This window comes from Perca flavescens, chromosome 8 (assembly GCF_004354835.1).
Source record: "Perca flavescens isolate YP-PL-M2 chromosome 8, PFLA_1.0, whole genome shotgun sequence".
NCBI classification, from domain to species: domain Eukaryota; kingdom Metazoa; phylum Chordata; class Actinopteri; order Perciformes; family Percidae; genus Perca; species Perca flavescens.
Genome location: NC_041338.1, coordinates 20,946,244 through 20,962,290, shown reverse-complemented (window position 1 = coordinate 20,962,290; position 16,047 = coordinate 20,946,244). Strand labels below are relative to the sequence as shown.

The following is a 16,047-nucleotide window of genomic DNA, read 5'->3' as shown; positions in this document are numbered from 1 at the left end:
CTAAGCAACCAGTAAAATGAAGGCTTAACCGAGGATTTATAAACACTGCGATTTATTGGGTAGGAGAAAGTTGATCATCCTTAAAACCAGTGGAGGAAGAACTGCATCTCTTCAAACTGCACTACTTACTAACTTGTCAGGAGTCAGAAAAGAAGAAGAAAAGTAAGTGTGATTCTTTGATAATTTGTTAATAAAGAATTTCAAAAATGCTTAGAATAGTAAAAAGATACTCTTAAAGATAAAAGATGTAGAAACATCTAAGCATACACTATGTTGAAAAAATTGTGAAACACTTTGAAGTTTTACTCAATTTTCAATTTTAATCATGTGGACTTTGTCCCTGTATTGAGAGACTGTGTAAGCTACTGTAATACACTAAAGTGAAACTGAGATTTTAGTTATGAAATTCAATTGAAACACTCTCTCTCTCTCTCTCTCTCTCTCTCTCTCTCTCTCTCTCTCTCTCGTTTTTATTTGGTTGTGTTCTGTCAGAAATATTTGCAACTCACCATACATAATATCTTTGGAGAAGACACTAATGTTCTGATCATGATACACCTGTAATAACAGATACACAGATAAGGGTTCCTCTATTTTAACATTAACCATTGGATGAGCTTGTTTTGACTGTTGGTTAAAAAAGACAGAATCTTTATGAGCACAGGACAAACCGAGGACACAGTAAACCTGCTCAGGTGTGTGTTTATGAAGGAGATGCTGCCGCTGGAGACACTCACCGCTGGCCACAAGGTGGTCGACACTGGAGTCACTGCTCTTCTGCTTCTAATGCTGCTACTGCTGCTCTTCACTGCCTGGAGCCGAACAAACCGGTCATATATACCCGGTAAGAGACTTATACATAACTTGTATAGATTGATCCACGTGTACAAGGGACTACAGGTTTAGGTATATAAAAGAAACATGACAAATATTTGTTTTAAAGATTTTTGGACTTTGACAGTACATTTTCATATGGAGGGAATTCAGAGCCAAAGTTATTGTTTCTGATTCACATTATTGATTAAATAACATAATGGTTTACTTATTTCCATATAGGAAGACCTCTGTTTTCTCTCAGACATTAGAGCACTATTATGTCTTAAATCATTACCTGCTTCTTTATGCCAGGTCCTTCCTTCTTGGCAGGACTCGGTCCTATCCTCTCCTACAGCAGATTCATCTGGACTGGGATAGGAACAGCGAGCAACTACTACAACAACAAATATGGCAGCATTGTCCGGGTCTGGATTAATGGCGAGGAGACCCTCATTTTGAGCAGGCAAGTCTCCTGAGAAAAAAAAAAAAAAAAAAAAACTCTTTACACTCACAATTTATCTGAATCTGTAGTAAGTCAGAGCCTGGCTACTTTTGCAGGTCTTCAGCAGTGTATCATGTTCTGAGGAGCGCCCACTACACAGCCAGATTCGGGAGCAAAAAAGGGCTGGAGTGTATTGGGATGGAAGGGAAGGGTATCATTTTCAACAGTGATGTTCTGCTCTGGAGAAAAGTGAGGACATATTTTTCTAAAGGTGAGCAATTACCTTACACAAGAGAGTATGGACTCAGAGTATTGTTGTGCCTTATTTCACCTCTCTTTGTCTATTTTCCAACACCTGCAGATTAAAGTCTGACAATAACTGAAACACTGCTTGCTTGCATTTGAATTACCGTTTCATGGATGTTTTATAGCTCTGACAGGCCCCGGCCTCCAGAGGACAGTGGGAATCTGTGAGAGCTCCACAGCCAAACACCTGGACTGCCTGCAGGAGATGGTCGACCCCTCTAGACATGTGGATGTTCTCAATCTGCTGAGAGCCATAGTGGTGGACATCGCCAACAGGCTTTTCCTCAGGGTGCCGCTCAACGGTCAGCTGCACGTTCACTGTCATATTCTACATCTCAAACTCAAACTTATTTTCTGCCAGCAAATAATATTTCAAGTTGTTGCACTGCAGCTCCTAAATCTGTTATGTTGTAACTCAGAAAAGGACTTGCTGATTAAAATCCAAAACTACTTTGAGACCTGGCAAACAGTTTTGATAAAGCCTGAGATGTTCTTCAAGATCGGATGGCTGTACAACAAGCACAAAAGAGCAGCGTAAGATCCTTACACATCACAGTAACTCAACATTTGGCTTGTTATTTCTTCAACCTAACCTTTGTGTTGCTTTTTGTGCCAACAGCCAAGAGCTGCAGGACGAGATGGAGAGCCTTCTTGAAATGAAAAGGAAGATTATAAATGAGTCTGAGAAGTTGGACGATGATCTTGACTTTGCAACAGAGCTCATCTTTGCTCAGGTTTGCCTCTTTTGATGAATCTATACCACCTGTGTCACAGAGTAACTATCTTGATCATGCTGTGTTAGCTGTGTTCTGCATACCTTCGTTTTCTTTCTAAAAGAACGTCGGGGAGCTTTCAGCAGATAACGTCAGGCAGTGCGTGCTGGAGATGGTGATTGCAGCACCTGACACACTTTCCATCAGCCTCTTCTTCATGCTGATGCTGCTGAAACAAAACCCAGATGTGGAGCTGAGGATATTGGAGGAGATGGACACTGTCTTGAGTGAGTAAATTTGTGCTGTATTAATTTCTGTTTCACTCTATGACAGCTAAAAACTAAAATGTTCCTACAATCCATAAACGCTGCTTTTCATTTCCAGGTGAAAAAGGTGAAAACATTAATTATCAGAGCTTGAAAGTGATGGAGAGTTTCATCAATGAGTCTTTGAGGTTTCATCCTGTGGTTGATTTCACAATGCGAAAAGCTCTGGAAGATGACAACATCGAAGGCACTAAAATTACAAAAGGAACCAACATCATTCTCAACATTGGTCTCATGCATAAGACTGAATTCTTTCCAAAACCAAAAGAGTTTAGCCTGATGAACTTTGACAAAACAGTAAGTCAGCTGAAGGTTGTGCAACATTACATGGCTCTAGAGACAAAAACAGCTAAGTGTTTACTTTCTCTGGTTGGCAGGTGCCCAGTCGATTCTTCCAGCCCTTCGGTTGCGGGCCTCGTTCCTGCGTGGGCAAACACATCTCTATGGTGATGATGAAGGCCATCCTGGTCACTCTGTTGTCTCGCTACACTGTGTGTCCTCACCGAGGCTGCACCCTCAACAGCATCAGGCAGACCAACAACCTGTCGCAGCAGCCTATGGAGGATGAGCACAGCCTGGCCATGCGCTTCATCCCTCGAACAACATGAATTCAACAGTCAGCACTGAGACACATGCAGGGGTTACAATTGGGTGAAAAACACTTAGTATTGCAAATTTTCAACGATACAGAAATATTCCCTGGCCAAGGTTGTACAAATGTGCAAAAAACCCACAAACTAATAGTTTTCAGTTCTATATCTTGTACTAAATTAGTGATGTCCCAACAGATGTGTTGTTTACTTTAACATTAATGACATTTAGTGAAGTTGTTGGAAGGTTTTAGCCGACTGAGCAGTGCAAGCATGATTACCTGGCCCATGGGATACAGTATGGAAAACCAGGGAGGACATGGATATAGATTTAGTTTTGTTGTATTGAGAGGTCACACAAAAAATTATGTTTAAAAATGACATGCATGTCCTAATGTGGTTTAGGACCTAAACTGAGACAAACAGCTACTAGTTTTTCATTTTGTTATTCATCAATGATAATCCTAGTTCAGTCCTGCTATCATCATCATGTAACATATATATTTTACATACAGTAGGTTTCATAGTATTATAGGGGTTACTGTATTAAACATTATCAAAGTTAAAACAGCTAAAGTATGGTATAGTGAGTAGTGTTTTATGCAAGGTAATGTTAGAATTAGAAATGTGTCAAATATATGCCTTAGTATGATAAGATGAATCCAGGTAAAACGTATTACCCATCACTATTTCATATTGGTTTCTTGTGTTAAATCTCTATAAATGTTAAAAAGAGACAGTTAACTTCTTTTAGGGTATCAGTGAATGGAAATGTGGACTGTGCGACAAAGGCAGCAAATCAAATGCTACTAATAAGTTTTTTACATTTGGTGTATGTAGTAAGTAAACAATGCTCATTCAATATATATTTGAAATATTGTTTTATATTGTAGCAAATATCAAATGAGAATAAAGAACATCAGAAAAGTCCAGGACATCTGTGTTTATTTAAAAAATAATCACAGAGTCAAAATCAAGTTCATTTAAATGTGTTGGATTTATTCATAAGTTAGCAGAATGTAATGACAGGCACTCTAATAAACAATGATTTTCTCTGTACCACAGGCACAAATCAAATACGCCACCTTGGCGTTAGAACATAAGGCGTTGGGTTAAAACTGAGTTTTAGACACATTGTTAGCATCATGCTGTGCTCTAATCAGGACACAGGCAACAAAGAACAAAGGTAAACTTTCCCTTCAGGTTGAATTAAATAAAACAGGCTGAGACAAGTCAGATCTGGCACAGTGCGATCAAACAGTACATGGAGCACGATGATTTTCTTTCTTTCAGAGAAATTAATATAAAATATTTTCTGTAAGAATATAAATCCAATAAATATGTTTTTAATACTGCATTGATACAAAAATATAATAATCAAAAAACCCACCTCTCACCGACAGAAACATGAGTGCATAGAAGGCAGCGCCTGTGAAACACCAGGGGAAACTGAAATGCTCCTCTATATAATGACAAATGGACAATATGGACATCTTCATGTCATTGATATATTTAAGACAAAATACTCTCATGATAGATGTAAGAAATATGTGTAACTTCTGCAGCTGGAGGTTAGTGTCAGCATAACGTAATCCTAAAGACAAACATGTAGAGATCTTTTCTCTGTGTTGAAACTTCAGCAGTAAAGACGAGCAGGTTCTTCTTAAAAAGCAGCTCTCTGGTAGTAGTTTAAATTCTCCTGAAATGGTTTGTTCGGTTTGGTACTCCTAAAAGATATCAATATCTTCCCTGTGCTTCTCCCAAAGACACCTAATAAATAACATCAACCAATCCAATGCAAGGATTTGAGTTATTCTTTCCATTTCACTCAGCATTGCTTCAATTAGTATTGATAAACTTGAAAAGAACAAAAAATTACATTTATGTATTTGTCTGATTAAAATACAAATGGGCTTCACGGTCATGATGTTGTAGCCTAGAAAGTGTAGCTGAAATTAGAAAGCAGGACATGACCTCTATTCATATTCAGCATGCAGACCTGGGGCGCAAAAAGTAACCAAGTAAGTCAATTCATGATTTTCCCTTCATACTGAGAATATCATATTCAATATTCATTTCACTCACTAACTGTAATGCTGTTCAAGCATTACAGTTTTAAAGTCATCATGAAGTCCTGTTATCATTTTAAGACATTATTGTTATTCTGAAACATCAAACACCCACAGAAGGTTAAAAACACCTTATTTTGGCCCTGAGGTTATTACCAGCCATGACTTTAAACAATCCTGTAAAATATTCCACCAATTTAACTGTTAAAAATAAAGGATACGTGGACCAAAAAAAAAGAAATCGTTGTCACTTATAGTGGAAGAGATAAACAAATGGTAAACACTGTAATATAAAGATGAGAATGCACAACACCAGATGTTCTGCACTACTGCTCTGTGTACCTTCCTCTTCAGTGGCTGAGGGTCCAGTGCTCATGTTGCTTAGTGGTGTCAATGGGGTCTCAGTGCTCCTGTAAAACTCTCTGACAGTGGTACATCAGGCAGTCGGGCAGGTCGGGGACTGGAGAGCGCAGCCACACGGCCAGAGTTCCTGCATGCAGACGACAGTGCATCAGACACGGCTGATCCTGGAGGAGCCGGCAGGCTACAATACCTTCCATACCTGTGGGGGAAAATAATAAAGGTTACTCACTGATAGTGTAACATACATGGGAGTGCCGGTTGCATATCAACCTATGTCATTTTTAAAACATGCATCTATCATGCTATGAGATGCCCTAGAAGAATATTAACCAAATGAATGACTTGACCTTGTGGGTTCATTTCTAGATCTTGGACAGCAGATGACAAAATAAACAGCTCAAAAGCTCTGGAACAAGTGAGTAAGTGGACCTTGAGTTGAGATTGATTGTCAAAAAAGTGACCGTAAAATCTCACAGATATGGTAGAGATTTCAAAAGACAAAGCAGAGACTGTCCGTGGCTGCATATTTGCTTCAGCTTGATGCTCTTTATTCATTACATCTGTTGCACTACTTCTCTGATGTAAGTAAGCATTAATAACCAATTCATTAACTTTAATAAAGTCATTGGTTACAACTTAAAAAAAACACTTTTTAAATGTGCCTTATTAGAAAGTGGTACCGAAGTAACTAATACTTTTGTACATGAGTGAAACACTAACATAATCTAAGCGCAAGATCCTCTTGATTTTTTTTTTTTTTTTTTAAACCTTTAATTGTATCTTATGGTAATCTTCAGCTCGGTTAAAAGCTCTGGAAAAAGTGAGTAAGTGGACTTTGTGTTGAGACTGTTTTGTGAAACCACTATTTTCAGGTCAAGCATTTTCACACTTTCTCTATAAACTCATTTGGAGTCGGGCCAGCTTTGACAGGAGTTTTGTCCCTTATGCCATAGCAGCCTTAAATAAAATACCTTGCTGAGTACTATGTATAGAGGTGTATATATATGTGTGTGTGTGTATGTGTGTGAACTAAATGTCTGGTTACCTATGACTTCCACAACATGAAGTTGAAGTTTCTTCTCCAGCATATTCAGAGTGGCTGCAAGAGGTTCTTGGCCGTCACTTATCAGTGTCAGGTTCTGCTTTGTATCGTGAGAAAAGTCCAGCCACATTGTCCCGTATTCCTCCGTGGTCAGAGTCAAAGGTCTGAAGGAAACGTGAAATTACAGTAAGAAACCAATCGTCTCTTCATGGCCATACTTATATATTATATATATTTCACCTGATGAAGCTGGTTAGAGGCAGTTTGTATGAGAACTGCACCGACTGAGGTGTCCCAACAGGAAACTGGTAAGATACAATCCCAACCACTTCAACATGGACTGAAGGTCTCTTCACGGTCAGGAAATACTGACACACTGCTACACTGTGGCTTCTCGCCTCCTGCACTCGACTGTCACACACACAGGATACCTGAAAAAGACAAAATGCCATTTAATATGAAAGGCTAATAAGATAGCATAAGACTTCACTAATAATTTTCTGCTTCAAAATGACTGTACCTCAAGTTCATCTGAGTCAAGCTCTAATATTATCTGTTGGATGTCAGAGTCAGAGGAGTTGTAAATGAAAACAACTAGTACTAAGAAATCATCTTTATGCACATGACAGGCCGAGAGATCCAGGCTTTGTTTGGAGCACAGAGGAGTGATTTCGGAGTGAGAGAGTCCAGAGAGCTCTGCAGGAAGATGAGAACTGAGACACAAGTCTTTAGGTCCGTCTGGGTCCTCATGTGAACCCGGATCAGCATCTACCAGCCCCTTATCCCCAATGAGAGAGGGGCTACTTCCCTTTATGTCACTGTCAGTTAACTCTACATCACAGTGGCCATTTGCAGCAGTGAGGCCATGAGCGAGTTGGGATGTCTGTTCGAGTGAAGAAACATCCAGCTCTGAGGTGATGTTGGAGTCCAGGAGGTTGTTACACAGCAAGTTATCCACTGTGCTCAGAGTAGAGACGAGGGAGTTGGATATTTGCTCGCTGGCAGCCGAGGACGAGGCCGGACCTTTGGCTTTTCTTCTAAATCGCTGGGGTGTCGGCTCAGATTTCCCCATCTGTTGAAGAAAAACTTTTAGTTGTAATAAATGCATTTGTAGTAATGCACAGTGTATCATATTTGTTTTATCATTATTACAAGTTCCACTATAAATATTGTAAAGGGCTTCAATATCACATCAGGATGGCTGAGAGTTACACAGCCAGTAGAGCTATTTTGATAACTGATTAATTGCTTATGTCATTTTCTAACCAAAATGCCAAACATTTTGTTGTTCCAGCTTCCCAAATATGAGAATTTGCTGCTTTTCTTTGTCTTTTGTGAAAATAACGTTCGGCCTGTTGATCAGGGACAACAAGCATTTTGAAGACATCAACTCAAACTCCGTCTGAGAATATTTTTTAACCATTTTCTGGCATTTTATAGATAAAACGATGAATCAATTAATTTAGAGATGATTGGCAGATTAATCAATAATGAGAAAATGTTGTTAGTTACAGCCTTTATTCTGTGCCCCCTGTCGTAGACATTTTCAAATCTGTGAAGTGAGCATTCACGAGCTTACCAGACACAGAGAGCTTTGGGAGCTCAGGCCGACAAACAGTGAAGAGGCCAGCTGCCGTTTCTCCTGTTCGGGCTCGGGTGTCGGTGTCAGAGTGGGAGTCTGACTGGGTGAACCGTCAGCCTCTCCCTGGTGGTTGGGTGAACGGAGGGGACTGGGAACCTCAACATGGGCACACTCCTCTACAGGTTCCCTCTGTGCCAGGTAGCCCTCCCTCCCCCACACCCTCTTTACACCATCCAGCTTCAGACTTGTAGAGCTACAACAAAAATCAAAGTATGATTTTTTAAACCAGCCGTGCATTTGCGTCTAAGCTATTTTAATTCAGACAGCACAAGTGTGTGTGTGTCTACGTACCCTCCTTTGTGTGAGAGTTCGGTGCTATCACCTGACAGACCAGAGCTTATGGATAATAGTGTAGGAGACTGTCTGTCTGCGATGCTGCAGGAGGACATGCTGATGGGCAGGGAGAGGCCGTATGGCTCCAGGCTCAATGCTGAGGCAGACAACGCAGTCAGAACAAACCAAAACAAGGCAGTGTACACATGCTGCCAAATCTGCCACAATCTGAGCCTCAATCGCTTACCTTTTGCCTGAGCTAGTTCCTCCTGCCGTTGATGTTGAGGCTTGTATGGAGCAGCGCCAGCAGCCAGCGCCTCCGACACAAATCCATCCAGAAATGACAGAGAGGAATCTACCTGGAAAACAACATCAACACCAACTGCAGGTTTAAACTTCTCCTTTCATGGGGATGGGACGATCATTTGGAAATGTTCTGCAGGACTAAAGATGTTTTATGTGTGCAAATATAACTCATATCATATATATATATTTTTCCACTTCATTTCGCCAAAAAAAAGTCAACAAAATGACATGAAATTTTAAACAACTAAAAGAAGCATTTGTGTAGAATATTATTATTGTTCTCTACTTCCATCTGATACTGAGTTATGTGGTAAACCCAACCCATCAGACTAGTTCAGACAGCTTAAACAGCTGCTATGACTATGACTGAGGTATTTTGATAAATACGGTCATTAATCTAATCTACTGTGTGTCACGGAGGGCAACTGTATGCAGGTTTTGTTTTGCAACCATCAGATAATGAGCACCCTCTCTGCTGGAACTACAAAGGAGCATCATAAATCATTCTACAGGGGTTTTCTTACACCCAATTTCAAGTTTCAACAGCAGCAGACTTTCAAAGTCCAATTAAATGTTTCCATGTTTCCAGTAAACCAAGGTTTCTAAAAAGTATTGATGGTAAACATTACAATGACAATACACTGAACACTTCATTATTGTAATTCTGCAGCCCTGTATGTACGTATGTTACCTCCAGAGGTTCATGGCCGGCGTCTCTAGGTAGCACCCTGGCTTGTAGTTCCCATTCTTGGCTAAGGTGCTGCAGCTCCTGAGCCCTCTGTCTCAGTACTGTGTCCAGGGAGCTGCTGTATGTTTCAGAAACCTCCTGGGCCACAGAAAGACCTGTCCTGCCCTCACAGAGTTTGGTCATTGCCATGAGGACCCAGCTCTTGGTTTCACTGCTGGTGTTCTTCATGTCCAGCAGTTTGGCCAGCAGCTTCAGGACTGTGGCCGCTTCAAGTTCCTTCCTCAAATAGGAGTATTCACCGAGGACCTGTGCACAGCAGAGGAGGGAGCGCAATTTTAGTGTGTTATTCAGTGAATGTCACTGCACAGTATGTTGCACAATATAATATAAGTTAGCTTTTTAAAGGGCAGGTAAAAATGAGTGCTGTCATTGAAAGTTTTTATTCTGTAAAAGATTTAAAAAGTATAATTTCATGCAACTCATTTTGTTTACATACCTGAGGAACTCAGGCCAACTAATTCTTTATGATCTTTTGAAACACTTCCACTTTTAAACAGATATTGTTTCTTTATGGGATTTGCTCTATTTACTCTTACCAATGTTCTCTAAAATGCATTCTGTATTTCATCTCCTCTTACATTTTACTGTCCTTTTTAATGCCTGCATATTGTAAAGTAATTACATAAGTATGCTATAAACCAAACATTGTGTTCCTTTTCCTTCTTCTGCTTCTTGTTCTCATTAATATCACATAAGAATTGTAGAAACTGCTCATTGTGCGAAAAGCACTCACCCAGCTGATGACTTGGAGGAAGCGCTGTGGCAGTTTGCCAGGCTCTCCTTGCAGCAGAGAAACGTATGAATCCACAGCAAACAGCCTCAACTTCCTGTCTTCCTCCACGCTGTCAAATCCTGGGCCATTAAAGAGAAATTATTAGCATTTCAAAATTATAATCAATATCAAATTACTGAACTGAAATTTTACAACGCAGCATAACATCATGTACAGAACAAGTTGAGTGTGCGGGTATCTCACCCTCAGACAGCAGTTTAAGAAAACTGTTTGGGATGTCTGGCTGCATCATGTCTCCACCCAGTGAAAACACTGTGTTCATGGTCTCAATGAACCATTCATTGTCTGGTGCATATGTATAATGGTTCATAGGAAAAAAAACAAGGAAACAAGAACAAACCAGGTATAAATTATACAAAAACATGCTATTAAAAGGATAGCATTTCTGTTTTTCAACCCAGAACTAATTTAAATTTAATTTAAACTTTACCAGTAGCTTTATTATTGAGAAACAGAGACAGAACACAGTCCAATAGAGTTATCATTTAGGCCTTGAACAACCAATATAAGTCTACAGGAAAGTCATACTTTATGCTGTTAAAAACAGTGTTGCATACCGTGCCTTCTACCAGGTTTTACTGACTTTGTCTTAACTTCATCTGTGTCAGAAGCAGGAAGTTGTATAAAATGAAGCCCAGCTTCACAGAAAGTAAAGTCAAGGTACAGTGGGCCACCAGAGGTAGATTTAAACATATTTAAGGATATTTCTCTGCCAGTTCTGCCACCTTCCCCACCAGGTCAATGGTAGTGTAGTCATCTTTATTAATTCGCAGAAACTCCAGCATCTTCTCAACGATGACTGTGACATTCTGGGCGTTGGTGATCCGAAAGAGCAACTCCAGTGTCTACAAGAAAACAGAAAAAAGCCCCATAATGTTGTAAACCCACAATTCTAACACAGCAAAAATCCAGACTACACCAGTATTTGCCTCACCTCACGCTTGATGATGAGGTCGGGATGATCGAGACACTCTATGATGGTCATCTGATGCTGCAGGGCCAGTTTAGGGTCCTGCTGGACCACATAGGTGAGGGCCTTCAAGCCTACAGTAACAATAAATTAAACAATTTATGACAGTGAATATCTGAAATCTTGATGTGAAGAAATTACTTAAATCAAAGGTTTTATTTTTAATCTTACCGAGATATTTGAGATTAATCTTTGGTGACAGAACAAAATTGCCAATGCACTTTGCAGCTTTTTCCAAAAGTTCAGATTTGGGATGAATTGTGTAAATACATTTAACACACTCGTATAATATTGCTGGAAATAAAAAGACAGTGGTTGAAGAAAGTATTTAAATGATTTAAAATGTATTAATTCACAGAAACCGATTCTTTAATTTATAATAATAATTTTGACATACCGTAGGTGATGTTATGATTCATCTCTGCTCTTCGTAAAGACTCGTCGAGGACCTCATACATGATCTCACTTGTACTGTCAAACAGAACAGACTTACAAAATGTACGAGCACAAAGCACAACCACATGACACCATAAATATCCAGATGCATCAGGGGACAAAAAATAATTACCTTTGGTCATTTTTCCCAAGTAAGGACAATATTCTGAGAAGCTGAATTTGCAGCCATGGAGCAGGGACACTATGATAGTTAAAGTCCATGGGCAGTTTTCCTCCCACCACTTGCTTCAGTATGGTGACAAAACTTGTGGTCAGGTCCTTATAACCTTCTGGATTCTCCTGTAACAAAAAATAAAAAATAAAAGTGACGAGACTGGATTACACAATGGATCAAACCAGAGTCCAGAAAAACTAATTACCTGGATCATCTGTAAGTAGATGTGTAGTGAAGCTGTCATGACACCAGGATCCTTGTCACACAGAGCTTTACGAAACTTGTTGTGGATGTGTTGAACTTGATTCGGTGCTATTAGGTAGAATTTATACAGTGCCAAGACTGCTTTTCGTCGAATGATTTCTCTGCAAAAATCATAATATTCAAGCTGATTATTCATGTTTCAGTTCACCATGTGAATAAATTCACTTGAACACTTATTAGTAACAAATTAGACTTGTAATTCAAAGAGCATTTCTTACTTTGGGTGATTAAGTTTCTCTTCGACCAGAGGAAGGATCGCAGGAATCATATCTTTGGGGAATATCTGGCTGACAACAGTTAGAGCCATGCAGACTTCAATAAGGTTTGTGCTCTGAAGATCCTGAAAACACAAAATACATCAACATCCCTTATGCAGACACCAGATGACAGATGCAGTAAAAACGTAATACCTACTTTTAATACAGTGTTCACAAGGAGAAGAAGCAGCTCGTGACTTTCGTTAAGAAACAAAGACACCGCAAGGTAACCTGCAATTCAGAAACACAAATTTAATTTTTGCTCACAACAGTGTAGAAAGATGCAGTGGAGTTATGTCAATAAAGTTGTTGTGATGACAAATGAAGGTTTAATAAAAAAAAAAAAAATTTAAAAACTCATAAAGTTACTTATCATGCACTAAAGATGGTCCGATACCATTTTTTGCTTCCCGATACCAATTTCAATACCTGAACTTGCATATCGGCCGATACTGAGTACCGATCCGATACCAGTGTGTCATATATTTTATTATGTTTTAACAACTGTATACTACTATCCCTGTATGGATAGGATATTATTTCTATCTTTGTTGTCGGTCTGGCTCAGGTTAAACACTTTGTAAAACATGAACAAACACAAACAATGAATGCAACAGAACTTTCTTTTATTATGCAGTTTGACAGTCAGTTATAACGGAAAAAGAACATAAATAAACTAATTTAATGTAGATTTTCTTTAGGGCTATCGGATCGGTGCATAAACTCCAGTACTTCCCGATACCATTACCAGCATTACCATTATATACCGATACTGGTATCGGACCATCTCTATCATGCACCCTGTATTGATCATGAGACAAACTGAGTATTGCAGAGCCATTTGGGTAAGGACTCTGAAGAATGAATAATCACAAAGAACATACCAACTCTTTTTTCCAGGGCAGTGCCTTGTTGAGCTAGTTTGATGGCATGAATATAGCTGAACGAAGCCTCATAACCGAGCATTTCACAGTAGATTGCTCTCACCATGAGCTCCTTCATCTGCCTCTGAATCAGATTATGCCACAAGGAAGAAGTAAACACATAAAAAATGTCAGGCATCACTAGACCTATCTGAATAATCTGCTTTCTTGTACAAGACCAAATTGGAAAATCCAGAGAATGATACCATGGAGGTGTTGGGGGAGGACACCTGTTCTTTGATAGATGTTAGTTCACGTTGAATAAGTTTTTCCTCCTCCTGAAAAAGGGGAAACACACAGAGGATGTTTATACTTTGCAACAGCTGCCCACTCTCAACATCCCATAATGCACATGTTCCATCCCCAATGCATGTCAGGATTTTAGTAGCTAGATAGATAATCTCAATGATCTAAACCACTTACATTGCGGATGACACACAAATTTACATAACCTTATCGCCAGGGAATTATAGCCCAATACAACAACTGAATATGTGCATTGAACAAATTAACGACTGGATGTGCCATAACTTTCTTAAATTAAATGAAGAAAAAACTGAGGTGGTTGTTTTTGGAGCAAAAGAGGAACGATTAAAGGTCAGCACTCAGCTTCAAACGACAATGTTAAAAACAACAGACAAAGCCAGAAATCTTGGTGTAGTCATGGACTCAGACCTGAATTTTAAAAGTCACATTAAGACAATTACAAAATCAGCCTATTATCACCTTAAAAATATATCAAGGGTTAAAGGACTTATGTCTCAGCAGGATTTGGAAAAACTTGTCCATGCTTTTACTGTATCTTCAGTAGACTTGACTACTGTAACGGTGTCTTTACAAATCTCCCTAAAAAATCAATCAGACAACTGCAGCTGATTCAGAACGCTGCTGCTCGAGTCCTCACTAAAACCAAGAAAGTGGATCACATCACTCCAGTAATGAAGTCTTTACACTGGCTTCCAGTGCCTCAAAGAATTGATTTTAAAATACTTTTGCTGATTTACAAATCACTAAATGGTTTAGGGCCAAAATACATTTCTGATCTGCTACTACACTATGACCCACCCAGACCTCTCAGGTCGTCTGGGACAGGTCTACTTGTTGTTCCCAGAGTCAGAACTAAACAGGGGGAAGCAGCGTTCAGTTTTTATGCTCCACATATCTGGAACAAACTCCCAGAAAACTGCAGGTCCGCTGCAACTCTCAGTTCTTTTAAATCCAGGCTGAAGACATATCTTTTTAATGTTGCCTTTCTTTAAATAACCTATTTTTAACTGCTCTTTCTTTAAAATTCTTATACTGCACTGTACATTTTATTCTTGTCTTTTAATGATCTTAAATTGTTGTTAATTGTTTTAATGTTTTGAAATTGTTTTCTAACTGTTTTTAATGTTTCATGTTTCATGTAAAGCACTTTGAATTGCCTTGTTGCTGAAATGTGCTATACAAATAAAGCTGCCTTGCCTTGCCTTGCCTACATTGTACTCTCAACCATTGCCTACAGTATACCATGTCAGTACACAATGGAAGTTGTAGAGACAAGCTTTAGATGGGCAATGCATCACAGTGAACATCAGTTATATCTAGCTAATAATGGTGCATTCACGTGTTTGTGGGATATTACAACATCAAGGACTTGAAGAACAGCAAAAAATTTCAAAACGTCCACATTTGCCTTCCATGTTTAAATTCTCTGCAACACAGTTTGTGAATGCAAAGCATTTTGGCAGTTGACTCTTTAACACCTTGGATGTCGGAGTTTATAACAAGCACATAAACGCACCAACAGGACAAGTTTAAAAAAAATAGTCCCAGCTCTGTATAATGACGTGATAACAACAGAAGTATCTGTAAATCAATCTAAAACAATGCACAGTGCTGCACAGAATAAGTGTGTTAAAACATATAAGCACACACCTTACTTTGAGTTAGCTGGCACAGACAGCTTAGCAAGCTAACATTAGAGCATCATCAACAACTGACTCATATTATTTCACCTAAGCTCCAGTTTGTTTTTAAGGACCGACTCACATGTTTGGACGTTAACTCAGTGATTCCTCTGATGAGGGTTCCTAGTTTTGAGGTGGAGGACAGTTTTGTAGATCCAGGCTGAGAGTCTAAAGACAGGAGGCTCGGCAGAGCTGTCAGGGTCTTCTCCACAACATCGCTCATTTTGCCAGCGAACGGCGGAACTTGGCAGCTGTTTTTTTCTTTCAAAATACAATTATTAAATCATCTATCCATCCCAGTAAGAGTTTCTTAAAAGGAGCCAGAGAGAGTTAATTGTTAAATGTTGTTAGTTAATTAAAAAAGATCACAATAGGTAAAATACTAGCTTGTCAGTCGGCCATTGTTTTGATTCAGCAGACTGACCAAGGCTTGGTGATGATGTCACTTCCGCTTGTTTTTTTTGGGGGGAAACTTTATTAGAAACCTTAAACAAAAACAGTGGCTGCTTGGTCTGAATAGATCAGTACAACAAACTAAAACAATAAGATAAGGTAAAGAACAATAATGATAAAGTCATGATATTCAAAACTCAGTTTATTATGTTTGTAATTCTTTAATAAACAGTCCCTTTAATAACTGTACAC

The 16,047-nt window shown here is 39.1% G+C and overlaps 2 protein-coding genes across 2 annotated transcripts; one reads left to right on the top strand and one right to left on the bottom strand.

Moving 5' to 3' along the window:
* Nucleotides 1-705: 705 nt before the first annotated feature.
* On the top strand, nucleotides 706-3,211 carry cyp19a1b (cytochrome P450, family 19, subfamily A, polypeptide 1b). Its single transcript, XM_028584154.1, has 9 exons — nucleotides 706-844; nucleotides 1,129-1,279; nucleotides 1,375-1,529; nucleotides 1,690-1,866; nucleotides 1,984-2,098; nucleotides 2,184-2,298; nucleotides 2,402-2,564; nucleotides 2,662-2,900; nucleotides 2,981-3,211. The coding sequence occupies exons 1-9, from the start codon at nucleotides 706-708 to the stop codon at nucleotides 3,209-3,211; spliced, it is 1,485 nt and encodes a 494-aa protein (XP_028439955.1).
* A 960-nt stretch (nucleotides 3,212-4,171) lies between these two features.
* Nucleotides 4,172-15,825, bottom strand: ap4e1 (adaptor related protein complex 4 subunit epsilon 1). Its single transcript, XM_028586305.1, has 21 exons — nucleotides 15,485-15,825; nucleotides 13,660-13,731; nucleotides 13,415-13,538; nucleotides 12,688-12,761; nucleotides 12,492-12,613; nucleotides 12,215-12,374; nucleotides 11,968-12,134; nucleotides 11,797-11,870; nucleotides 11,571-11,693; nucleotides 11,364-11,473; nucleotides 11,135-11,274; nucleotides 10,613-10,725; nucleotides 10,370-10,488; nucleotides 9,580-9,882; nucleotides 8,830-8,941; nucleotides 8,601-8,739; nucleotides 8,247-8,502; nucleotides 7,188-7,739; nucleotides 6,908-7,098; nucleotides 6,671-6,831; nucleotides 4,172-5,824 (listed from the first exon to the last, which is right to left on the bottom strand). The coding sequence occupies exons 1-21, from the start codon at nucleotides 15,623-15,625 to the stop codon at nucleotides 5,664-5,666; spliced, it is 3,414 nt and encodes a 1,137-aa protein (XP_028442106.1). The 5' UTR covers nucleotides 15,626-15,825; the 3' UTR covers nucleotides 4,172-5,663.
* Between the last annotated feature and the right edge of the window lie 222 nt (nucleotides 15,826-16,047).